At 34.4% G+C, this 27,593-nt stretch overlaps 1 protein-coding gene across 2 annotated transcripts in view; it reads left to right on the top strand.

Annotated features, from left to right (window-relative positions):
• The window catches only part of LOC136032222 (neuropeptide SIFamide receptor-like), a 127,186-nt gene that overhangs the window by 47,344 nt on the left and 52,249 nt on the right, over positions 1–27,593 (top strand). For both annotated transcript variants that reach the window (XM_065712437.1, XM_065712436.1), the window contains exons 2-3: positions 14,489–14,802; positions 26,836–26,935. In XM_065712437.1, the coding sequence (XP_065568509.1) occupies positions 14,505–14,802; positions 26,836–26,935 (398 nt within the window). In that variant the 5' untranslated portion in view covers positions 14,489–14,504. The remainder of the gene's footprint in view (positions 1–14,488; positions 14,803–26,835; positions 26,936–27,593) is intronic.

Genomic DNA, 27,593 nt, shown 5'->3' with positions numbered 1-27,593 from the left:
AAATTCTTCTTAACGAAATGATAAATTCCGGCATGAGAGGGAAAGGATTACAAATCATTAAATCATACCTGTGCGGACGCAAAATTACAATAGATGTAATTTAGTGTCCCCCAAGGATCAGTATTATGTCCACTTTTATTTCTGATTTATATTAATGATCTTCCACGAGGTTTGCATGACAATATTAGCCATGCAATTTTATTTGCAGATGATACAGCTATAACAGTTAAAGCTAGGGATTCATTGACATTGATCGAAAATCTGACTATAAGTGTTACCTCAGTAAATCGATGGTTTGTTTCCAATAATCTAGTACTAAATTTTACAAAACCTAATTTTATGGTTGTTAGTCGTTCAAAACACGCCACTCGAGAGATTTCTTGTCAAGAGCTTCAGGCTGGTGACCAAAAAATTTGTAGGGTCCAATCATAGCGTTATTGAGGAGTTTTTCTTGATCCCTTTTTGTCATTTCGTAATCATATTGAGTATTTAAGATTAAAACTTGCTCAAAATATTGGGTCGATGTACCTTGTGAAGAATATTTTTCCTTTTACTATTTTAAAAATAATTTACCACTCTCTAATTACTTCTTATTTGAATTACTGCTCAGTTACATATCTTAATACATTTTGGAAGCATATAAAACCCTTAAAGGTACTACAAAATAGGGCAATAAGAATACTTGGAAATTTCTTACATCGACCTTCAAAACTTGAAAATAATTCGGAAACTAAAACATTATTCCTCTTCTTAAATTTGTTAGATTTAAATGATATACGAGCATTAAATACTTCCATATGGCATTTTCAAATCCAAAATTCTAAAAATTATTTCTATGACAAATCTCTGTTAATTTTACTTCCTCGTTCGGAATTTCGGAGATCTGGGATGTATCGAATTCCTTTTGTAAGTTCTGAAAGGTCAAGGTTTTCGATTAGGTACCAAATACCCTTCATTGCTAACAATTATAAGCTGAATGATAAAATTCTGTCTGATCCATCCCAAAAATCTCAACTAAATTTAAAAAAGCAAATATTAAAGATTGTTTGCTAAATTTTTGATTATTCACCATTGATGATGGAAATTTAAATTATTTGATCTTCTTACTTGTATGTTTTGTTTTTCTGTCCCTGTGTCTGGGATGGCCTCCCACGCCCCTCCTGCCCGATATTTATTTATTTACTTATCCTTGTTACTTCTCTTTTATAAGTTCTTTCTATTTTGTTTGTCTTTTGCAGTGTTAAATTTTGGAATCATTATTACGATGAGACGTTGATGTTTTTTTCTATATTTTTGCGCTGTCCCAGCCTTACGAGCTCTGCTCTCTGTTAGGGCATAATACTGTTTTTGTATTTTTTTAAGGTGAATAAAGAAAAAGTTGAAGTTGAAGTTAAATGCATTTTTGATTTTGGCTCACCGCAAATGAATAAATAAAACGAAACTAGCAAATAAATTTTTTTTTCGCTAAATGGCTTTTTCATAGCTTTAATGGGATGATTATGATAAAATAAGGTTGGGGTAGGAGGCCTAGTTGCCGTCCAAATTTTGGTTACTTAAAAAAGTAACAAGAAATTTTATTTTTTTTAGGAACGGTTTTATGAGTAATAAATATATGTAACTTACGAATTAACCTACGTAACGAAGTTCTATATTTGTATATTTTTCTTACGTATATGAGGGGGTTCGCCCGCTCGTCAATACCTCGCTTTTTACATTAAAGCTTGGATTTTGTCCCTATCCTTTAAGAATGATCCCTGAATCACAAAGGCCATAGAATAAATAGTTGAAATTACTAAAATCACTTTAGCGTAAAGAGCGAGGTATTGAGGAAGAGACGAACCCCATTATATAGGTAAGGATTTCTGTTTGTGTTTAGTCTTAATGCTGCTCCTTACTTCCAGTTGACAAAACCAATTTTTGTTGATCTTTAAATTGTTTTTTTTTAAGTAATTGTAGAAAATCCTGCGCTCCATGGAAATTTTCTTCCCTTATGATAAATTCATCCATGGAAATATCCTCAACGTAACCTCCTCCACCCGAACAACCCTTCCCTCCAACAAGAAACAGTCCCCCTGAAAACGTCGGTACCTTCCCCAATAACCATTGCTATGTACAAACAATGGTCAAAGTTTGGAACTTGCAGCCTCTCCACTGGGGACTTCGGGGGGTTAAGTCGTTTCCGAAGACATAGGTATTAGGTTTTTCTACTATGCTAAGCAAAATGGCTATCGAAAAATTATGATCCGGTGACTTCGGGGAAAGAATTAAGATTGCAGGGGTCCTAGGTCCTCCCGAATTTTTTTGGTCACTTAAAAAGGGCACTAGAACTTTTAATTACCGTTAGAATCAGCCCTCCCCCGACATTCTAGTACTACTGGGTCGATACGATCACCCCTGGCGAAAAACAAACAACAAATAAACACGCATCCGTGATCTGTGTTCTGGAAGAAAAAAAATTCCACATTTTTGTAGATAGGAGTTTGAAACTTCTACAGTTGGGTTCTCTGATACGCTGAAGATGGTGTGATTTTGTTAAGATTCTACGACTTTTAGGGGATGTTTCCTCTATTTTCTAAAATAAGGCAAATTTTCTGACGCTCGTAACTTTTGATGGGTAACACTAAACTTGATGAAACAAATTTAAATCAGCATTAAAATACGATTCTTTTGATGTAACTATTGGTTCCGTTTTTAGAGTTTTGGTAAATATTGAGCCGGGTCGCTCCTTACTACAGTTCATTACCACGAACTGTTTGATGAATGTGACTCTAAAAAAAAATTAATTCAAATTAATGGAAATAGTATTTGTTTTCGTTAAAACGAAAATACAGGAAATGTGATGAGAATTTTTATTTTATTCGAATTTAACTGAATCATCATATAGTCTTTAGACAAAAAATTAAATTTGTTCTAAGTAATAATTTCCCAGAATCACTAAAACATAAATTGAATTATTAGAATATAAAGAGGATCCTTACTTGAGGACCAAGAGGACAAACTATTGTCACAACCAAAGTACCCCGGTTTAAGAAAAGGTGATTGCAAATTATTGTCCATATTTGGTACAACAAACTGTTCAGTCACTTTAAATCAAAAATTAGCAACTAACAGAACTAATCTGTACCGTGTTAACGAACTATGAACCCGCTCGACCATTTTGTAAGCACATATGCCATCTACCAGGGAAAAGAAGCCGCCATACAACAAAATTTATATATGTGTAGTATTTGATTGAAGAGTTACTAAGGAAAATAAAAATTCCACAGCGGCTGATGTTTTTGACATTTTATTTCTATGTTAGCTCTCATAACTTGAGATTATTTGAATGCGACTCCACCTGTAGCCATCTCTGGTCTATAGCACAAATTTATAATACAACGTGATGGTTCACTTCGTTTTTTAGAATTTTTCTGGGCTGGTTACGTCTCATAAGGGTGGGAAACAAGGATGTACTTTATCTCCTAAGCTTTTCTCCTTGTTTGTGAATGATTTAGATAGTTTTGTGAAAAGTATTGGAGCCCTGGCTTAGGGTATTATGTATAATATTCGCGGATGACAGAGCTCTAGTGGAAGATAGTAGAATAATCTTCAGAAACAATTAAATATAGTAAAAAATCATTTGAAAAAGAGGGATTTAGAGTTTAACACTAAGAAGTCAGTAGCATTAGTATTTAGGAGCAAAGGGGCTGTTGATTCTGAGGTTAATTTTAATTTCGAAGGAATGATGTTAGAGGTTAAAGAAGAATTTGTTTATTTGGGCGTTAAGTTTAGTGCATTAAAAACAATATTTAGGCATATAAAACATTGTAATTCAAGCGGGTAATAAGCTAATAAATATGCTTTTGAGAAGTAATTTAGGTCAGCTAGCTGACATGAGGATCCCAAAAAGAGTTTTCCAGACAAAAGTAGCTTCTAGTTTACATTGGGGTTCTGATGTCTGGGGTTTTCCTAAAGCAGCTATGTTAGAAGTAACTCAGCTAAGATATTTTAAGAGAATTTCAGGCTTGAAGGATCCATTTAGTTCAGTGGGACTAAAAGGAGATTTGGGGCTTTTCACTTTAAGGAGGGTTAGATTGGTTAGAATTGTGAAATTCTGGGAAAAACATAATTAGGCTACCTAGAGTTCGGCTTCTTAAGGCAGCTTATTTGGAGAGCTTGAAGGACGGTAGACGTGATTCGTCGCCAAGTCAGGTCACGAAAATACTGGACTTTTATGGCCTTTTGGAGATGCGGAATGCCGAAAAAGGCCCAATGGTTGAAAGTGTGTCAGTATCGAAGGAAGTCAAGTGAGCCCAAAATGACCAAGAAATCCGAGATTGGTAGGCTCATAAGGACCAATCTATGTCTTTGAGGTTTTACTTCCAAGCTAAAGACTATTGGGAGGAGGAGGTTTATTTTAAATCTATGTTGAATAAAAAGGATTAGAAGAAATTGTTGTTGGTAAGAGAGGATAGTTTGGGTTTAGGTGAGAGAAGGAAATTTCTAAGAAAGTTTAGACTGGTGGATAGCCCCTATTTTTGTCCTATAATAATAATAACTTATTTAAACCCTCTTTACAAATATAAAATGCACTTAGAGGAGTTCAAAAATACAGAAAATAAAATGGAAACAATAAACAAGAAAAAACTCACAAAAAAATGAGAATTTATTTCATTTTGTATCCGAGTGTGAAGAGCTGTTTGAGTTGCGGAATGAATGTTTTGGAAGAGTGTTCGGGAGTGAATGCTGGTCAAGTGAGCGGATGGCTGAGAGGGACACATTTGTTATTAAACAGTTGTCTAAGTTTCTTTGCTGGGGATTAAACATAGGGAATCAGGTTTGAGGTGATAGCTCGTTACGGTTTTTAGGAGTTGAATTTTTTATAGTTGGTTAAAATGTTGAACCTTGGTGTGTTTCTTTTTTGTCTTTTTTTATAATTATATTATTTAAAGTTTTATTTTTTCCTGAGCTTTGATTGTAGACCGTATTCAGTGTTGCTATGGCCCGCAGACTTTTTGCAATAAATCTTATCTATACTGCCACTCTAAAATCCACTCTAAGATTGATTAAAGATGATAACAGTTCTTCAAGAGCCCTTCATATAACTTGAGGGTTTGTCTTTATTACTCTCAGCTGGGATTTTATTTTCTGTAAATAGCAGTGACTAGTCTCGTAATGTTGTTTTTAGTCAAACCTGGACACTCTTAACTGATGGAGCATTTTCATATTCTTCCTGATAAACAAACAGTTCGTGGTAACGAACTGTAGTAAGGAGCGATCCAGCTCAATAGTAACCGAAACTCTAAAAACCAGAATTTTAATACCAATAGTTATGTCAAAAGAATTCCATTTTTATGCTGATTTCAAATATGTAAGTTTCATCAAGTGTAGTTTTACCCATCAAAAGTTACGAGTCCGAGAAAATTTGCATTCACTTAGAAAATACGGGGAAACACTCCCTAAAAGTCATTAAATCTTAACGAAAATAACACGACCAAATTCAGCGTATCAAAGAACCCTACTGTAGTTTAAAGTTCATGCAAACAATGTGGAATTTTGTATTTTTTTGCCAAAAGACAGACTACTGATGCGTGTTTATTTGTTTTTTGATGTTTTTTTGTTTTTTTTTCCCAGGAGTAATCGTTTCGACCTAGTTGTCCTACAATGTCGTGAGAGGGCTCATTATGAAGGAAATTAAAAGTTCTAGTGTCCATTTTAAATGACCAAAAAATTGGAGGGCACCTAGGCTCCCTCCCACGTTCATTTTTATTTCCCAAAGTCACCGGATCAAAATCCTGAGATAGCAATTTTGTTCAGGATAGTTGGAAAACCTAATAATTACGTCTTTCGGGACGAAATAATCCCTCAAAGTCCCCGGGGGAGGGGCTACAAGTTACAAACTTTGACCATTGTTTACATATAGTAAGGGTTATCGGGAAGTGTAAAGACATTTTCAGGGGGACTTTTTCGTGTTGAGGGGGAGGTGGATCGGGGGAGGGAATTTACGTGGGAGAATCCTTCCATGGAGGAATTTATCATGAGGGAAGATAATTTTCATGAAGGGACTGCAGGATTTTCTATAATTATTTAAAAATACAACAATGAGAAAATAAAAAAAATAATTTCAGCTAGAAGTAAGGAGTGGCATTAAAACCTAAGAAGAACAGAAATTATTGCGTAAATAAGGGGGTTCATCTCCTCCACAATACCTCGCTCTTTACGCTAAAGTATTTTTAGTAATTTCAACTATTCATTCTACGGCCTTTGTGATTCAGGGGTCGTTCTCAAAGAATTGGGACACAATTCAAGCTTTACTGTAACGAGCGAGGTATTGACGAGGGGGCGAACCCTCTCATACACTTAATAAAAATATACAAAAATAGAAGTTCGTTACGTAAAATAATTCGTAAGCTACATATATTTATTACTAATAAAAAAAGATCGTAAAAAAATAAAAGTTCTAGTTGCCTTTTTAAGTAACCAAGAATTGGAGGTTAACTAGGCCTCCTCTCCCACCCCTTTTGTTATCAAGATCGTCCGATCAAAACTATGAGAAAGCCATTTAGCTGAAAAAAAAGAATATGCAAATTTCGTTTCAATTATTCATGTGCGGTGAGCCAAAATCAAAACAAACACTAATTCAAAAACGCCCAGAAATTAAATAAAAAAAGGGTTTTCTTTAGCTGCAAGTAAGGAGCGACATTAAAACTTAAAACGTACAGAAATTGTTCCGTATATGAAAGGGTTGTCCCCTCCTCAGCGCCTCGCTCTACGCTGAAGTTTTTTATTGTTTTAACAAGTAGAGTTGTGAGAGAGAGTCAAACTTTAGCGTAAAGAGCCAGGCGTATAGGAGGGGACAACCCCTTTCATATACGGAATAATTTTTGTTCGTTTTAAGTTTTAATGTCGCTCCTTACTTGCAGTTAAGAAAACGTTTTTTTTTTAAATTTAATTTTAATGGTAGATCAAAGACAATTTATGCTATTTAAGACACCGTAAGACTACTTAGTGTTTAAATTCTTGACCACCAGCTACTAAATGAGAATAAATCCCCCATAAATCATCAAGTAATTAAATATTCTCGAGAATTAAAATGAGCGGGTCCTTGTACAGTGGTGCTAAATTACATAATTTAGGGGGATAGGGAACATATTTATAAAAATTAAGGGGATGGGGAAAATTTGCCAATTTTTCAATTTTTTTCATTGAAAATATCAAAAATATATTTTCAATGACACCCCCCAAAAAAGGTACTTTTCGAAATCAATGGGGGTAAACAATATAGGGGATCATGTCCCCTGAGCCCTTCCCTAAGTGACACAACTGTTCTGTTATCTGCTATGTGGGAAGGATAAGTAATAAAGCCCGTCAAACAAGGCCGTATCCAAGGGAGGGGCTAGGGAATTGACCCCCCCCCCTGTAAACGTTTGTTTAATTCGTAAAAACGTAACAAAATGGATATAAACAAGTTTTTGATACATGTTTTAAAGTAGCCTATCTTCTTGTTATAAAAATACCCATGAAAAAGAAACCCAACCCCCGGTGTTTTGTTATTTTTCAAAAATTAAACAAATTTATCGGACCTACTGCTTTTGATGCGTAAAAATGAACTTTTAAATATTTTAATTTTTAAATTTTAAATATTTGGAATCAGCAAAAAATAACAATTATTTTGACGTGTTAATTGTTATCGAACCTTGTTTTTTAAGGTTTTGGTTAATATTGGGTTGAGTCGCTCCTTACTTATATTTTGTTACCATGAACTGTTTGACACTGTTGGTAATTAAATAAAAAAAAACTAGTTTTTTTAACTGAAAGTAAGGAGCGACATTAAAACTTAAAACGAACAGAAATTACTCCGTAAATGAAATGGGTTGTCCCCTCCGCAGTCCCTCGCTCTTTACGCTAAAGTTTGACTCTTTGCCACAATTCTACTTTTTAAAACAATTAAAAACTTTAGCGTAAAGAGCGAGGGACTGCGGAGGGGACAACCCATTTCATATACGGAGTAATTTCTGTTCGTTTTAAGTTTTAATGTCGCTCCTTACTTTCAGTTAAAAAAACTAGTTTTTTTTTATTTAATTTCTGAACGTTTTTGAATTAATGCATGTTTGATTTTGGCTCTCCGCACATAAATCATTGAAATGAAATTAGTATATTAATTTTTTTTTGGCTAAATGGCTTTCTCTTAGTTTTGATCAGACGATTTTGAGAAATAAGGGGTGGGGAAGGAGGCATAGCTGCCCTCCAATTTTTCGGTTACTTAAAAAGGCTACTAAAACTTTTAATATTCAACGAACGTTTTTATTAGTAAAAAATATACGTAACTTAAGAATTAACTTACATAACAAACTTTTATATTCTTATATTTTTATTATGTGTACGAGGGGGTTTGTACCCTCGTTAATGCCTCGCTCTTTACACTAAATCGCAAGTTTTGTCCCAATTCTTTAAGAATGACCCCTGAATCAAAAAGGCCGTAGAATAAATAGTTGAAATCACTAAAAATATTTTAGCATAAAGAGCGAGGTATTTATCTCCTCCTAAATACCTCGCTCTTTATGCTAAAGTATTTTTAGAATCCCTCATATGCGTAATAATCTCTGTTCGTTTTAAATTTCAATGCTATTCCTTACTTTCATTTGAAAAAACGTTTTCATATATTTTTTTTCATTGTTTTTTTTATAGTAATTTTAGAAAATCCTGCGCCCTTTTCATTGAATTTTTCTTCCCCCATGAAATATTCCTCAAAGGAAAGATCCTCCCACAAAGCCCTCTCCCATCAACCCCACCCCCAAACCAAAAAATCCCCATGAAAACGTATGCACACTTCCCAATAACCATTACTATATGTAAACACTGGTCAAAGTTTGTAACTTGCAGCCCATCCCTCAGGGATTGTGGGGGAGTAAGTCATTCCCAAAGACATAGTTATTATGGTTTTCGACTATGCTGAACAAAATGGCTATCTTAAAATTTTAATCTGTTGACTTTTGGAAAAAAATGAGCATGGGAGGGGGCCTATTTACCTTCCAATTTTTTGGTCACTTAAAAAGGGCACTAGAACTTTTCATTTCCGTTAGAATGAGCCCTCTCGCGACATTCTAGGACCACTTGGTCGATAAGATGACCCCTGGGAAAAAAAAAACAAAAAAAAAACAAACAAATAAACACGCACCCGTGATTTGTCTTCTGGCAAAAAATACAAAATTCCACATTTTTTAGATAGGAGCTTGAAATTTTTGCTATAGAGTTCTCTGATATACCGAATGCGATAGTGTGATTTTCGTTAAGATTCTATGACTTTTAGGGGATGTTTCCCCCCTTTTTCCAAAATAGGGCAAATTTTCTCAGGGTCTTAGCTTTTGATGACAAAGACTAAATTAATTGAAACTTATATATTTAGAATCAGCGTAAAAATTCAATTCTTTTGATGTATCTTTTAGCATCAAAATTCTGTTTTTTAGAGTTTCATTTACTATTGAGCCGGGTCGCCCCTTACTACAGTTCCTTACCACGAACTGTTTGAAAAGAAAATAATTCGGTGTTTCGGGGCTTCTGACATTATTACTCCTTTGCGGAAGTTAGGCTCAAAATTGAAAAAGGATTATATTTTTTCTCTGGGCCCCTTCCACCTCTTAGTTCGTTTATTTTCCCGTTAGTTTTCACCTGTTTTCGCTTTATAGTTGTGTTATCTCTTAGCAGTTCTTTCGTTAGTTGAGTTATGGCTGTGGTATATATGTTTTATCGCTCGTATAGTTGTGTTATTTTCAAATTATACTCCATAATAGAGAGGCTCCGAACACCCAGCATTGTATATTAAGCTCTTAATTTGACGTTTTTTTCTAACGTGACCAGATTCGTCCTGCGACCTTTTCATTGAATTTTTTCCCCCATGGCATATTTCTCCAAGGAAAGATCCTCCCACATAGCCCCCTCCCTCAACCCTACCCCCAAAACCAAAAAAATCCCCCTGAAAACGTCTGTACACTTCCCAATAACCATTATTATATGTAAACACTGGTTGAAGTTTGTAACTTGCAACCCCTCCCCCATGGACTGTGGGGGAGTAAGTCATCCCCAAAAACATAGTTATTATGATTTTCGACTATGCTAAACAAAATGGCTATCTCAAAATTTTGATCCGTTGACTTTGGGAAAATATTAGCGTGGGAGGGGGCCTAGATGCCCTCCAATTTTTTTGGTCACTTAAAAAGGACACTAGAACTTTTCATTTACGTTAGAACGAGCCCTCTTGTGACATTCTAGGACCACTTCGTCGATACGATGACCCCTGGGAAAAAAACAAAAAACAAAAAAAAACAAATAAACACGCACCCGTGATTTGTCTTCTGGCAAAAAATGCAAAATTCCACATTTTTGTAGATAGGAGCTTGAAACTTCTACAGTAGGGTTCTCTGATACGCTGAATCTGATGGTGTCATTTTCGTTAAGATCCTACGACTTTTAGGGGTTGTTTCCCCCTATTTTCCTAAATAAGGCAAATTTTCTCAGGCTCGTAACTTTTGATGGGTAAGACTAAACTTGATGAAACTTATTTATTTAAAATTAGCATTAAAATACGATTCTTTTGATGTAGCTATTGATATCAAAATTCAATTTTTTAGAGTTTTGGTTACTATTGAGCCGGATCGCTCCTTACTTACATTTCGTTACCACGAACTGTTTGACACTGTTGGCAGTAAATCAGCAGTTATATTTTGCATACTACAACTGAAAGTCACATGACTTTGCTTGCATAAGGTCTCTTCTTTTCAAAAATAAAATAAAATCTCTTGACAACTGGTCAACTTGGGATCCGTTTTAACGGTTTGGTTGACTCCAAAGATACTAAATTAAAGTGCATTTTTTATCTCGCAGACGTGTGTCATTAAATTTTCATGTATTTTAACTGTCTCTCGAAACCAAAAACTATGGAAAAAATACGATGTATTTATGACATATAAACAAAATGAAAAAAATTTGGTGTTTATCCTTTTCAAATGTCACAATTATTTTTACAAAATTCTAGTTTGTTGCCCAGTCCCATTTTTCGTATATGAAAATTAATTCGCATATGAGAAACCTTTAGCTTTAAACAGTGGCAGAAATTCACGAAAATGTATTGGAGTGGGTAATGAAATATATTTTCAAAATCCAGCGGAGAAGTTTTGATGTTTTCTCTAATTTTACAAAAAGTTTTACTAAAAATAGAAAAAAAGTGTTTTTAATAATCCAGGGGATAAGACCCCTCTGATCCCCAATTGGCACTCATAATGTAAAGACAAGAAGTGTAAGGAGAAGGAAGCCCCTCAGATGCTAAATAATTTCTTGCCATTTTAATTTTTAATACCGCTCTTTGCTTCCGTATATTTTGAAAGTAAAATATGTATTGTGATTTTGTATTTTGAACAGTATTTTTGTTAAAATATTGACGAAAAATAAAACAAAATTGCCATAATAATCAATCTGACTGGAAAGAACTATTAAAAGTAAACTAATGTATAATCGATAATAATATTAATTCAAGGATATCTCATCAATTAAAGATTCAAGATTTAATTTAACAGAATTTTGTGATTTTACAAGTTTATCAAGCAGTTCGTGGTAACGAACTGTAAGTAAGGAGCGATGCGGCTCAATAATAGCCGAAACTCTAAGAAAGAGAGTCTTGATAACAATGTATACATCAAAAGAATTGAATTTTGATGCTTCTTCAAAATATATGTAAAATTCATCAAATTTTATACTACATATCACAAGTTACAAGCCTGAGAAACTTTTCCCAATTTTTGAAAAAGGGAAAAAACACCCAAAATGTCAACGGAACTCTATGAAAATGACACCATCAGATTCAACACACCAGAGAACCCTACTATAGACGTTTCAAGCTCTTATGTATAAAAATGTGGAATTTTGTATATTTTGCCGGAAGAAAGTTCACGATTGTGTGTTTATTTTTTATTTTATTTTTTTATTTCTTCCCGGGGTGATCTTATCGAAACAGTTATCGTAGATGATCGGAAATAGATGATCGTAGATGATCTAAACTTAAAAAGAGATCAGAAATTAAATAAAAAAAAAATAGTTTTTGCAACTGAAAGTAAGGAGCAAAACTAAAACTTAAAACGAACAGAAATTATTACGTATACGGGGGGGTCACCCTCTTCTGATTAACTCGCTCTTTACGCTAAAGCTTTTACTAGAACTTTTAAAAGAGCTTATTAATCCAATTAAACGGTTTTTGTGATTCAGAAGTCATTCTTAAATAACTGGAGCAAAAAATAAAATTTTTGAGTAAAGAGCGAGGTATTGAGGAAAGGCAACGAGGACACTTAATAATTTATGTTTTTTTCAAGTTATAATGTTGCTTATTTACTTTCATTTGAAAAAACTTGTTTTTCATATTAAATACTTGAAATAGACGACAGTTTGAAATGCATTAGGTTTTCGGTAAAGTATGACTGACGCAATAGCACATAGGATGTTTAGCGAAGGCTAGTTGCCCTGCTACTGTTTTTGATAATTTTTGTTTCACTTATCAATTCTTTTTACTCTTTTCAATTATTTTGGGCTTCATTTCTTCATTGACAGTCATTTCTGTTTTTTTAAGGTTAAATTATTATAAAACTTTATTTTCGCCCTTTTTAGGTTTTCATATGCTTTGGTACTTTTTTTTGAGAAGCTTCTTACTAGCAACTTTTTTTTTGAAATCTTACTAGCCTACTGGTTCGTATTATGAACATTTTTTTTGTACATTTCGAAAGTCTGAATGCATGCTGTGTCTTTAGATCAAGGTCAACATTCCCCTCTATATGATCTGAAAGTTTCAACTTAACAACCAATCAGGAGATATTGCACCTACGTCATTTTTCAACCACCACCTCAATATCCTCGAAAAGTTTTGATTTAATGTACTTAGAATTTCTTGTGATGCTGGAGATAAACAATTTTGATAATCTAGGTGCACATAGTGCCTACGATCTAGTTCAAAACGCCCCTGAACTTTCCTGAAAATTTCACCTTAATAACTTTAGCCACTCCTGATATATTACAGCTAAATCCTTTTGACAAACTTCCTCCCATCTAATTCGGAAGCAACCTGCTTTTTTGGGTACCACTATCGTTACTACAGCTTCCAATATTCTAGACTAGGTTAGCAGACTTATGTTCTTATTCATCCTAACTTTTTACATCTGTGAAAAAATACCTTGTGTTTTGGCTATTCGACTTTTAACATCTTAACTGCATCCACCTTCTTTGATAATTATACTGCCTATCTAAATGGAGCTATCCACCTGAGCGACCTTCTCGTTATCTAACATGATTTCTTAACCTTCACATATTTCCAGTCGAATCGACTTAATGTTCTCAACTTTATTTTCAAGCATATTTTTGCACTCTGAACTCTGAAACCTCCAAAAAACTTTCTAACATTTAATCTGAGACACTCATCTAAGTCTAGTCCAGACTTGGTCTAAGTCTAGGAGAGTTAATTTTTTTAATTTGATTCCGCTCTCCCATAGCCTTCTCCGTATTCGTTAGGACAAAATCTATCAAAATTATCCTGGTAAGTCGGGATGAAACGTAAATCTGCTTAACTGCCGATTCAATACAAAACTAGCTATCAGCTTCATTTCCTACCTTTACCGCAGCAATGTTATTCTCGCACATAACACTAATTCAACTACAGAAGAGAGAATAATGAGGACTTTTTTCCCAAGACAGTGAACCAACAAAACACTAATTACTTTAATATATTTATCTGGCATACCATACAAGGATAAGACCTTTGCTAAAGCTCTTCTATCGGGTCGTATAAGAGTTGATGAGTCTAAATTTCTCAATTTTTTCTGATTTTTTTTTTCTGAAAATTTCGTATTTTGTCCGAATACATTAAAATTGGCAATGTTTGTAAAATTTGATGGATGAGCATCAAAATTCCTTACCCCCTGAAAGTTTAAGTAAAACTTTGTATATTTTTTTTTATGTGTTAATTTATGGACACGAGAGAAATGGTAGATGGCGAGGGACAACCTTTCTAAAGGAAATTCCAAGGGGGATGGGTAAATGTTAAAAGAATGGTTTTCTTTTTTAGAAAAGATTGCAATACAATTCTACACTAATTTGGCCGCTTTAATTGATGAACACAAACATTTATTATCTCATGAAATAGGCCAAGTGTAAGGAATATCCGTGCAGGCAAAAGTGAGACTGGAAATTATCCAAAATATTACTAAATGATAATTCAATCAGTTAAAAACGTCTTTATCAGGCGTCAGTAAGCTAGACCAAGAAGCTCTGAATGCAAATTTCTTTATGTCTTTTTTTATGTTATGATTTTTAAATTTAATAAATGTAAATACTGATAGTCGTCAAATAGTTGATGTCAAAGTAAAATATCTTAACTAACATTGGAGTTTATCGTTAATAATCGTTTTCTCTCGTCTATGTTGTTTCTCTTCGTCCATTGCTACTCTGATACAAGCTAATACACTTCTACTTTTAGACACTTCAATCAAACAATGTCCAACTTGACGATTTTCACAGATTCCCAGAGTAATCAATCTGCAGAGACTAATAACACCCATGGTGATATCAACCTCTGGAGGCACTCACCGTCCGTTACAGTTCTATGCATCATTGCATATAGCATCGTTTTTGTCGTGGGACTCGTTGGAAACTTTTTTGTAATATCTGTCGTTTGGAGAGCTCCAAGAATGAAAAATGTCACCAATTTGTTCATTGTCAATCTTGCTTTTGCAGATATACTTGTAATTCTATTGGCGGTACCTGGGACCCTTTTGTCACACATCTATGTTCGTAAGTTAGATTTAATATTCCTAAAATATTTGACAGGAAAGTCTGAAAAACACACTTTAGAGGCGCTTTTTTTGGAAGAAAAGTAATACGCAATAAATACTTGCCCATCCCATTCGACTTGGGCTACAATCTGGTGATTAATTTGAATTCTAGAATTTCACCACAATTCGTAACTGACAGTTTTGTGGTTCCACAAAACTGTAAAAAAAACTGTAAAAACTAAATAAGAAAACAATTTTTTTAAACTGAAAGTAAGGAGTTTCATTAAAACTTCAAACGAACAGAAATTATTATGTATATGAAAGGGACTGTCCCCTCCTCAACACTCCAATCTTTACGCTAAAGTTTGAATCTTTGTCACATCTCAACTTTTTAAAACAATGAAAACTTTAGCCTGAGCGGGCGTTGAGGAAGGGAAATCCCCTTTTCCTATGCAGAATGATTTCTTTCGGTTTCAAGTTTTAATGTTGCTCCTTAATTTCACTTAAAAAACTTATTTTTTTATATTTAATTTCTGAAAGTTTTTGAATCGATGCAGGTTTTGAATTTGGCTCACTGTACATGAATAATTAAAACGAAATTTGTATATTAATTTACTTTTTTAAGTTAAAAATAACCTTATGGTAACCTAGGTTTAATTTGTGTTTCAGTTGTTTAAGAATGACTCCTGAATCACAGGGGCTATTTAAGTAGAGTAATAGCCTTTTTTAAAAGTTAAAAAAGAAACTTTAGCGTAAGAGTGAGCTACTGAAGAGAAAGCTTCAGTGGCGTTCATTAGCGAAACGAAATATTTTCTGTTAGTTGTAAGTTTTAATATTGCTTCTTACTTTAATTGCTGATCGATTTTTATATGATGTCGGGAAATCCAGCTCCCCCCCCCCCATGGAAAATTGCCTTCCCCTACGAGAAATTTCTCCCTGGAAAAATTCTCCCACGTAATATAAATTAGCGATATTTGCAGAACTAATTTTGTAAGGCATAGTAACAAAACGACCAAAGAGGTCAAAACTATTTTTATGAAAGAGAGTCACAAGTTGAGCAATTCTCAAATGACTGAAATAAATGAAAGAAAAGATCTTGAAAGAAAAGATATAAGTAATAATTTATGTTCGCTTTAAGTTTTAATGTTATTCCTTGCTTTCAGTTGGAAAAAAGCTTGTTTTTTCTTTATTTAATAACAACCACAAGCCGAACACAAACAATCTCTTTGGTTTATTATCAAATGAAAAACATAGTTATGAAGCTGCTTAAGGTAAAATTTAATGCTAAGATTGGCCGGAAAATAACACAAGCAAACTATTGCTTATATCGGCTATTATTTTACAAAATTCGAACTTTATCGTAAAGAGCGAGGTATTGATGAGGGGGTTAACTTCCTTATATACGTAATATGACGGGGTTCTCCCCCTCGTCAATACCTCACCCTTTAGGCTAAAGTTCAAATTTTATTCCAATTCTTTAAAAAAGACCCCTGAATCACTAAGACCGTTTAATTAAAATAAGTAGCTCTTTTGAAATTACTAAAAATACTTTAACTTAAACAGCGAGGTGTTGAAGAGGGGAAGAACCCCCTCATATACGTAGTAATTTCTCTTCGGTTTAAGTATTAATGCAACTCCTTACTCTCAGTTGAAAAAGCTAGTTTTTTTTTATTTAATTTCTGATCGTTTTTTAAACAGTGCTGGGATATGCAGCACCCCCTTCACAGAAATTATCTTCCCCCATGATAAATTCTTCCATTGAAAGATATTCCCACGTAACCCAATCTCTCCCCCCACCAGAAAAATACCCCCTTAAAACGTTCTGTATACTTACCAATAACAAATACTATATGTAAACAATTTGCATAACTTGCAGCCATACCCCTGGGAAATGTGGGGGATTAAGTTGTCCTCAAAGACGTAGCTAATAGATATTTCGACTATGCTGAACAAAATGGTTATCTCAAAATTTAGATCCGATGACTTTGAAAAAAACGAGCGCTGGAGGGGGCTAGTTGTCCTCTAATTTTTTGGTCACTTAAAAGGGCACTAAAACTTTTAATTTCCGTTTGAATGAGCCCTCTTGCAAAATTCTAGGACAAATGGATTGACACGATCACCCCTGAAAGAACAAAAAAGCAAAAAAAAACTTCGTCTGATTTTTCTTCTGACAAAATCTACAAAATTCCACATTGGTGCAGATAGGAGCTTGATATCTCTACAAGAGGGTTCTCTGATACTCTGAATCTGATGTTGTGATGTTCATTAAGATTATATGACTTTTAGGGGTGTTTCCACGTTTTTACGAAATCTCGAATTGGTATCAGAATTTCATTTTTAGAGTTTCGGTTACTATTAAGTCTGGTCGCTCCTTACTTGCAGTTCGTTACCGCAAACAGTTTGAAACAATTTTTAAAAACTTTGCGTCAAAAAATGTGAAGTGATACTAGCCTGAATCATAGCATGAATTACATAATAATTTTCAAATGAGCAAAAAAAAAATTGTGAATCATCAAACAGTTTCATTGTTCTACCAATAACAATGGATACATAAAAAGAATTGTCTTTTCATACTGATTCCAAATGTATTTTATTCATTTAGTATAATGTTACTCATAAATAGCTACGAGCCCGAACAAATTTCCTAGATTTTGGGAAAAAGAGAAAAAACAAACCCTGATAGTAAAGAAAATCTTGTTTCTGAAATTAATGAAAATCATACCCTCAGATTCAGCAGAATAAGGTATTTGACTCGGAAATCCTGTTTCTGGAAATTTTGTCATTAGATTTGGATTAGAAAAATAAATCAAGGAAAAAAAAATAATGGATTACCATATTAAAGGCATGTAAATATGATTTCTATATCTTTAATGACATTATTTCTCAAACTTTTAAGTTGGAAATGGAAAAAGCATTAATGTTGCTTGCATGAAATACATGTTCTATCTATACATTCAGTTTATTACCCTTAACCCTACTTGAACCTTCTTACATGTTTTTTTTTATTGAACTTTATCCTAAACCTAAGGACAATAAAGTATGACACTCCCCAATTTTATAAGCCAATTTCAACATAATTGGCTAAATTTACGGAGCAAATTTACACTGGGATTTCTTTTGAAATCACTGTTCTTTTCTTGTTAGAGGCGAAATGGATTAAGCAATAACTTTTGCTTTCCTTTTGATATGCTGTTTTAGCTACTCGTTAGAGAAAGCAGGAAAAAAGCAATCAACTTATCAGCCAGAGCAAGGTTAGGAACCAGCATGTCTCTGACAGATTAGGAGCTCGTTCCACATGTTATTTTGACCATGGAAAATACACAGAAAAAAAGGCAATGCAATGAATCCATCAAGCTAGTGCGTGTAATTATAAATAACTGCAGATTTTGTTAGAAAGAAAAGTATAAGAATCGAAATACTTTATTTTTTTAAGAAATATTATTTTAATATTTTAATCAAAATTGACAGCGAGTGAATTTATTATGATTTACTCAGTACATTGAATCCAACATATACGCATATTTGAATGGAATTATCTCTCTGGCCAAAGAAAATATTTGAATGAGATTACCTCTGCAATAAAAACCAGTTTTTTAATAAAAGCGGTTTGAGTTACATACACAAGCCTGCATTTGTGGAGTGGGAAAGATATATGTAATACTCCTTGCAGCACATAACCACTTGAAGCCAACCCAGCAGCACACATCCATTTAAGTTTTTATTTACCTCAAAAGGTAGATATTTTCCACGAGTGTCGACAATTCTTCAGTGCTTTGGGAAAGCAGGCATGAGCTGCAGTTCTTAGAGTTTCCAAGGTCTCGTTACTGACGGAACTTAAAGCCCAGGAAAAGCGGCGAAGACCACACTGTCTTTCAATCATAAACATTAACAACCAGAAAAATCATACATCGTTCTTTTCGAAAGACAATTGAATTCTACATATGAATGAATATTTCGACCCTATGTACAAGGGCCGTCCTCAGCAAATCATATGACAAAAACTACTACTACTTGCGGTTACTATTAATTCTTTCAACCACTATTACTAATTACGACTATTACCACTAATTATTAATGCTACAACTACATGCGAATATTACTATAAATTATGAATGCTACTTCTACTTTCGAATACTATTACTACTTGTGACTATTGATACTACTTGCGGCAACTACCACTACTTGTGACTACTACAGCTATTTGCGGATAATGATAATAATAGTAGCGACTGCAACTACTACTACATGTGACAACTAGTGCTACTACTAACCACAACTACTACTACTACTTGTGGCTACTACAGCTACTACTACTACTACAATCACTGTGACTGCGACAGTGAGTGCAACTATTTTCAACTGCGACTGTGACTACTTGTGACTGCGGCTTCTTATAACTGTGACATTGACTACTTAGGTAGGTAGGTAGGTAGGTATGCGTTTATTTCATAAGAAAAATTACTAAAATTTCACTTATAATCAATAATATACTGCTCAATTTAGGGACCTAAAATGTCCCTGTTCAGCAGCAAAACTGCAACAAATAAATGATAACTATTCATTCTAAATCAAAGAAATACGCAAAAAAAAAGAAAAAGAAAAAGACGAAACACTATACAATCTCTAAACAGCCATCTCTCATCATAAAAAAAAGAGAAAAAAAAGGGATAAAAATCTTAATTTATAATTTATTCAAAAAATAATTCTTTATTCTTACTTTAAATGACATTTCAGAACACCTAACACTCTCTGGAATTGAGTTCCAGATAACAACACCTACATGTTTAATCATAAACCCAGATCGCGTTGTATGCCTGATTTCACTAGTCAGCTGATCAGAGCTCCTAGTAGAATAATCGTGATAATTTGAATTGTATCGATAAAAACTTCTAAAATATTGAGGAGACAATCCATTTAAAATCTGGTATACAAAAATTAAAATCTGTTGAGATTTAATAAAATCAATATTCAAAATATCTAAATCTCTAAAACTATCTCTAGTACTGCCACACGCAAGATACTCACCCAAACTTCTAATTGCCTTATTCTGCATAATCTGGACCCTTTTTACATGACTAGAAAAATTGCTTGCATACAATGAACAACCATACACTAAATAAGGATGGACAATTGAATAATAAATTGCTTTCAGGACATGTAGAGGAAAAAAAATTATGAAATCTTCTTAAAATACCGACTCCGCGAGCCAATTTTGAAGATAAAACTTTGCAATGATGAATCCACCTAAAATTTATATCAAAATAAAATCCTAGATATCTACATTGAAAAACCTGACTAATGGAAACACCTTGTAAAAGAATACTATGACAGTTATTTACAACTTTACCAATACGACTAAATATCATATAATTAGTCTTCTCAGTATTCACTGCAAGAAAACTATGCTTTGTGAACTGAGATAAATTCTCCAAAGCTACATTAGTTATCTCTATAAGATCTTCGACAGATTCCCCAATCACTGTAAGCGCTGTGTCATCTGCGAATGATGTAACTACGGCACCAGGAAGGTAAAAACGCATTGTATCCACGTATATAAGAAACAGTAAAGGTCCTAATACCGAACCTTGGGGCACTCCACAATTCACATTGAAGGGTTTCCCTACCACATCATCTATCATAACTTTGATGGACCTACCATGCAAGTAAGACCTAAACCAATCCAAACACTTCTCACGGACTCCCAAACAAGCTAGCCTACTTAATAAAAGATTAAAATCAACGGTATCAAATGCTTTTTTAAAATCTATGAACACAGTAAGAGGGATAAGATTCCTTTCTAGGGCACCATTAATGCACTCCATTAGATGGTATGCCGCATGAACAGTTGAATGTTTAGTTCTGAAACCGAACTGTGACTCACTTAATATTCCGAGCTTGTCTAAATATTCATACAGCTGTCGATGTACTATTTTCTCGTATATCTTTGAGAATAGTGGTAACAAGCTTATAGGTCGATAGTTCGTCATATCTTGCTTATTTCCTGATTTGAACAGTGGTAGGACCTTTGCTTGCTTAAGCGCTTCAGGGAATTGGCCGACTTCAAGTGACAGGTTAACGAGGTAGAGAAGACATGGTAGTAGATACACTGAAACTACTTTGAATGCTTTCAGATTCAAACCGTCAATACCAGCAGCATTTGACTTTAAATTCTTCACAATTTTTGTTCATTTTTCAATTGACGCTTTTTCAAATTGAAATTTATGATGCTCACCTCGATTATCTTCAAAGAGCGTGTCACTTTTCGCTGGGTCTCCGTGAGAAGTGTCTTCCCTGATTCTACTTCCAATACCAGAGAAGAATTTACCAAACTCGTCAGCAATCTGCTGCTTATCAGTAACTGTAACACCCTCGACAGTGATAGCATTTATGAGGCCATAATGTTTACCTGTGCCTTTAATCACGCCGTTAATGGTCTGCCAAGTGCCCCGCATATCACCTTTTTGTTCATTAAATTTTTCGATGTAAAATTTTTTTTTTTTGAACGTCTTAACTTATTCACTAAATTTCGTTGGCGAATATATTCATTTTTACTTTCTTCAGATGAGTCATTTAAACTTTTAAAGAAGCAAGCGTTACGAGCATTTATAGCTTCAACAACTTCATCATCAATCCAGGGTTTTCGGGGGATATCTCGTTCTTTTTTTCTAGTAAGTTTCAAGGGACAAGCAGACTCAAATATTGGAGTAATTATCCCAAGAAAGTTGTCGAGGGCACGCGAGGGATCCGGTTCTTCATACACTTTCTCCCACGATATTACACTTATTTGTTCACGGAACTCGTGTAAATTTGCCGGCCGAAGATCTCTTATAAGTTTACGCCTAGACTTTTCGTAAGTCGGGCTCCGTTGCTTTATCGTACATGAAACAGGAAGATGATCAGATCCCGGATGGATCATGATATCACAATAAGAATCAGGAATTAAATTTGAAGGGAGAAACACATTATCAATAAGAGTAGCAGAATGTTCAGTTATTCTAGAAGGAAGGCGATTCATTGGAAAATAACCATGCGATAACATCAAGTTAAAAAACTCAAAATTATAGCTATTCAAACATAACAAATCAAAATTAAAATCACCCATGATTATGCATTCATTTTTTACAGACAGAAGTTTACGTAAATAATCATCAAATAAATCAAGGAACTCAACCGAGGGAGTGCTAGGTGGTTTATAAACCAAACAAATTACTATCTTTTTATTCTCAACAAATGCAATTTCCACAGAAAAAATTTCCACCTTCCCTTCAATCCAAAGGCATAAATCATCCCTTTCTTCAAATTTTATTCCATTTTTCAACAGAAAAGACAAACCTCCTTGTCTCATCCGATTTCTAACCTTCAAAATCATTTGGTAACCTGGAAAAATGTAAGACGAGAGACAGCTGTCCATAGATAAAAACGTTTCACAAATACCTAATACATCAATACTACTATTCATAGCAGACAAAAAATTTTCAATATCCTCAGACGATGACGTAACATGGCAATTCCATTCAGACACACGTAAACTCTTATTTTCTTTCCGTATTGGAAATTCAAATGATACATACTGACTTTTTCTTACTGGCTCAGGGCATTTTACAACACTATCTTGAGCAATTTTACACTCTAAAATTTCATTAACATCTAAAGCATTATTTTCTAATTCATCCAACCGATTCTTCTGGTGTAACGGCAAAACTAATTATCAAGAAATAAGAACAATATAAACTGTACTGATTCCTATTGGAAAAAAAAAATCAAAAAAAAAAATCTAAGCGACATCTTGCAACGACCATAGGCGACGGGGGAAAGCATCACTCGCAAGGCGTATATAAATTCGGCCTTGATCAGACCACACTTGTTTATTACCGTATTTTTCACGTGCTAGGTTCAGAATATCCCGTCTCTGCTTTGTTAAATTTTCTGATACAAATATACCAGTGCGCACTAGTTTCGACTTAAGCTTAAAAACTTTTTGGGCAATTTCTTTCGACCTGAATTTGACTAGGACCGGAGCTATGGCATCTTGACGAGTTGTAGAACTGTTTATTTTAAATCTTCTCACTTCCACAATATCACCATCAGACACTTCAGATACTTCCATTTTATTGCAAATCACACCCCTGATTACAGACTTTAAGTCACTACTTGGAGGCTGTTTGATACCATTGAAAAGAAGACTATCTAGCCTTAAGTCCTGATCATACATATCTAATTTCTGCTCTGCATTCTTAACTCTCTCCTCAAGAAATATTATTTGATTTCTTAGGAATTTCAGCTCATTACTGAGGGCTAAGAATTTCGGTTCAAACTCAACAATCAAAGCTGAATAAACTTCACTAACGATAGTTGAACTCTGAGCTTTTATGGCATGCAAAGTGTCACTGGATAGAGACTGCCTACCAGCAGCAGTGGCCACTAGTTTTTCATCCAGCTTTTCGTCTATTTTTTTAGCAAGATTTTCCATCACACTTTGGATTTCCTGTTCTGTCGCGGAAATGCGAGTAATAATAGCCGACGATCCCGCTATAGTTTGTTGCCCAGGAATTGGAATTTGGGTTTTTAACTTCTCTTTGCAAAGTTCTATATAAATGTTCGGTTGATGAATAAAATCATCAAATGCTCCCTTTACACCCTTGCTAGTAGATTTCATAGCTTCAGCCTTATTTGCTTCAAACTGCATAAGCTGTGACTCGAGAACAAACTGGGTGTCACGGGACCCGTAGCAAAAAAACCAGATACTTAAAGACTTTTGACTTTGAGTTCGCAGTCTTTGGATCCAAAACCTCAATAATACGAACTGGCCAATCGGGGAATCCTCGAAACTTTGCTAGAGCCAGATCATGAATACTAAATTTAGCCATTATCTGTAGCTCAAATTTATCAAAAGTAGTTTACAGACCTGCTAATTGATTTCTTCACCGTACTGTTAAAAAATATCCAAGCATCCAAAATACTCGTGCCAAAAATCACACGTCACTAATTATCAGAGCTAGCGAAATGCGACTGCATTGAATGAATGCTAGATGCGAACTGTGGGAGACTACTTGAGACTACTTGAGCAACTACTTGCAACTGCAGCTTCTTGCTGCTGAGACTGAGACTACTTGACATTGCGATTACTTGTAACTGCAACTGCGACTACTTGTAAGTGGGTTTTTCGATACTTGCGACTGGGATTACTGCTATTTGTGACTACTTGTGGCTCTGACTTCAATTACTTGCAGCTGCGACTACTTATGATTACGACTGCAACTATTTGTGGCTGCTACCCCGTCTGCTGTTGCTACTGCTATATCCACAGTTGCGACTACGACTTTAAATACAGATGTTACTTCTACTGTTACTGCAACTGCTATAATTATTGAATTAAATCAAAAGAATTTATGTACCTCCGGGTTGTCAAAATGGTATGGATCCAATAATTTAGAACCATAATTGTGTATTAAGTTGAAACCGTCAAAGAAAGTTGAGATACTTGTAAAACCAATCAAAAGACAAAATATGGTGGCTCTGAGGTTAGGAATAAGCTACTGAAGATTATGAACATGATTTTTGAAAAAGGGGAAGTACCCAATGATTTTAGGAAAACCTTAATTAAACCACTGTATAAGAAAGGTGACAAGAGTGTGTGTCGTAATTATCGAGGCATTAGTCTGGTCCCTGTAGGTAGCAAATTACTGAGAAATATGATACAATGCGGTTTTAGAAAAGGTAGAGGATGTGTCGACCATGTTTTCACTCTTAGGTTAATAATTGAGAAGTCCCTTTGTTGTCAAACACCTTTGGTCCTCAGTTTTACCAATTATGAGCAAGCTTTCGATTCTGTTGATAGAACAGCGTTAACAAAGGTCTTGTCGTTATATGGTATACCTGAAAAATACATTTAAGTGATTTGCGCTATGTACGAGAATAATACTGGTACCGTTAAGGTAGGAAATGAGGTTAGCAACTGGTTTTGTATTAAATCAGGAGTTAAGCAAGGTTGTGGTCTATCCCCCTTTATATGGATCATTTTGATGGACTTCGTCTTAAGGAGCACAGGAAAGGCAATTGGAGACCATGGAATCAAATGGGGAGGAAGAACGCTCCTGGACTTAGATTATGCTGTTGATTTAAGCATATTAGATGAAAGTGTGAGCAAAATGAATGAATTTTTAGAGGTTTTACGAGTTCAGGGTGCTAAAATAGGCTTGAAAATTAATGTTAAGAAGACTAAGTCACTAAGGCTAGGAATAAGTGAAGATGAACAGGTGACATTAGGTAACGAAAAGATTGATCAGGTTGGGAGCTTCAGTTACCTCGGTAGTATTATTAGTAAAGATGGTGGGAGCAGTGAAGATGTTAAAAGTAGAATAGCTAAGGCCCAGGGTGTTTTTTCACAGTTAAAAAAAGTTTGGAAGAATAGAAAGATAAGTCTACAAACTAAGATTAGAATATTGGAAGCTACAGTGATGACAGTGGCCAAATATGGCTCTGAAGCATGGGCACTCCGAAAAGCAGATGAAAATTTACTAGATGTTTTCCAGAGAAATTGCCTACGGATTGTTCTGGGTACCCGGCTGACTGACCGCATTTCAAACAGTAGGTTGTACGAAAAGTGTGGTTCAATCGCACTTTCTGGGGCTATAATCAAAGAAAGGTTGAGATGGCTAGGCCACGTTCTACGGATGAAGGATGACAGATTACCGAAGATTGTCCTTTTTGGCCAACCGTCTGGGGCTACACGGAAAGCAGGTCGTCCTTGTCTGGGTTGGGAGGATGTCATAAATAAAGATTTAAAGGAAATGGGAACTTCCTGGGAGGGTGTAAAGAGGGAGGCTTTAAATAGATTAGGTTGGAGGAGGAGCGTGCGTAGCTGTGTTGGCCTCAGGTGGCCTGGTGCTGCATTGAGTTACTATTAGTAGTAGTTGTAGTAGTAGTAGTAGTTAGTGCCAGGTTTGATTCTCACTCAATTAGAATATCTGTCTTGGCTTTTTCTACAATTAGCCATGACTTGATGCCCACAACTATTCCATTTTAATTCAAAAATCACCACATCCTGATGAAATATATCAGGGACGGATAAGGTTATTGAGTTGAAACTTTTGGGGCATGTTGAGGGGAATTTTGAACTGAGGGGAATTCAAAAGAAACTATGTGCATCCATGTTGTCAAGAGTGCGTATATAAATATATCAGGTAACTTTAAGGGCATTAAGTTGAAACTTTCAGGGAATGTTGAGGGAAACGTTGGACTCGAAGAGATTATGCACATCCAGGTGATCAAGGGGGAGGGTCTGTAATATTTCAGATACAGCCAAGAGCATTAAGTTGAAAATTCCAGGGAATGTTGAGGGAAACGTTGGAATCGAAGAGATTATGCGCATCCAGGTGATCAAGGGGGAGGATCTGCAATATTTCAGATACAGCTAAGAGCATTACGTTGATGCTCATAATATTGATCAAATATTGATCAAAATGTTCAAAATATTGATTTTTAAGTAGAAAAACAGAAAAAGTCTTATAAATATACATTTTATTAACTAATAGAAAAAAAAGTTATGTCATTTAAAAGTTAAGAGGAATTAATGAATTAAAAAATTATTTCCACAAAAGAAGTGTCTAAAAGAGAGGCAAAGAGCTGCACTAAATTAAGCCTATTTTTGATTTTAATATCTGTTGGTTTGTGGCTTCATTAATTTATTGATGTGATTTATATTAGTTTTATGCTTGAATTATTATTTGATTTCATTTCTATTACACATTTATTCAAAGTGGCTATGAAAAACTCCAGCAAACTTATTTATGACTAGTATACATTTACTGGTATAGATACCGATCTGCTTTAGATCTTGGCCCATTAATCTAACAAAAGGTACTTCAGATAGCATTCGAAGCTACAGCACTCGTTGATCAAACTTGATACCTGATACTGGATACTCCTATTCTTAATACTTGTTTATTTAACTTGACACTGATTAATTGCAATATTATAATTTGCAATGTATCATTGCTTAGTAATTGTTCTGTATAATAATCACATTCAAGTACTATTTTGTGTCTTACAGCTTGGATTCTGGGAGAAGTCATGTGTAAGCTTCTGGTCTATGTGCAAGGTGTATCTGTTATGGCCTCTCTGTATAGTCTTCTAGCCGTTACTCTCGATAGGTGAGTGATATTTTCTTTTGCTTTAGACTTCTTTATCGTAGATGATTATTGTTCATCCAGCATTTACCTTTTGGGGTTGTATTGCTAATAGAAAAAAAATGCTATATCAGGGATTCCAAACTCTTACAAAAAAAAGAGCGAGAAACATACATGTCACAAGCAAAGTTCTTTGATACACAGTATTTCAACTAAGCCATTTCCCTTTCCGAATAAAAATAGCTTTTATCCTCAAGTTTTTCACCTCAAGCTTTAACCCTCAAGCTTTACCCTCAAGCTTTTATCCTCAAGATTTTACTCTCAAGCTTTACGGCCAATGAATAGAGTCAATCGACTCTCTGGTCCCCTTCTTAAGTCTAAAAAGAAATTGTTGGGTAATTCTGTTTTTGGAATTATACGGAATTGCATTCATTAAATAAGTATAATTTCAAAGAAATATCTTTTTCTTTTCGGAACTGAAGCTGAATGGCTCCTTGGCTTTTATAATAATAATAAAAATGATAATAATAATAATAATAATAATAATAATAATAATAATAATAATAATAATAATAATAATAATAATAATAATAATAATAATAATAATAATAATAATAATAAAAGAAAAACAAAACATAAAAACAGACATATCGTACAAGTATTTTAAGATTCTACCAGCACC

Source organism: Artemia franciscana, chromosome 10 (genome assembly GCF_032884065.1).
Source record: "Artemia franciscana chromosome 10, ASM3288406v1, whole genome shotgun sequence".
In the NCBI taxonomy this organism is placed as follows: Eukaryota; Metazoa; Arthropoda; class Branchiopoda; order Anostraca; family Artemiidae; genus Artemia; species Artemia franciscana.
This window is presented reverse-complemented; position numbering and strand designations above follow the sequence as displayed.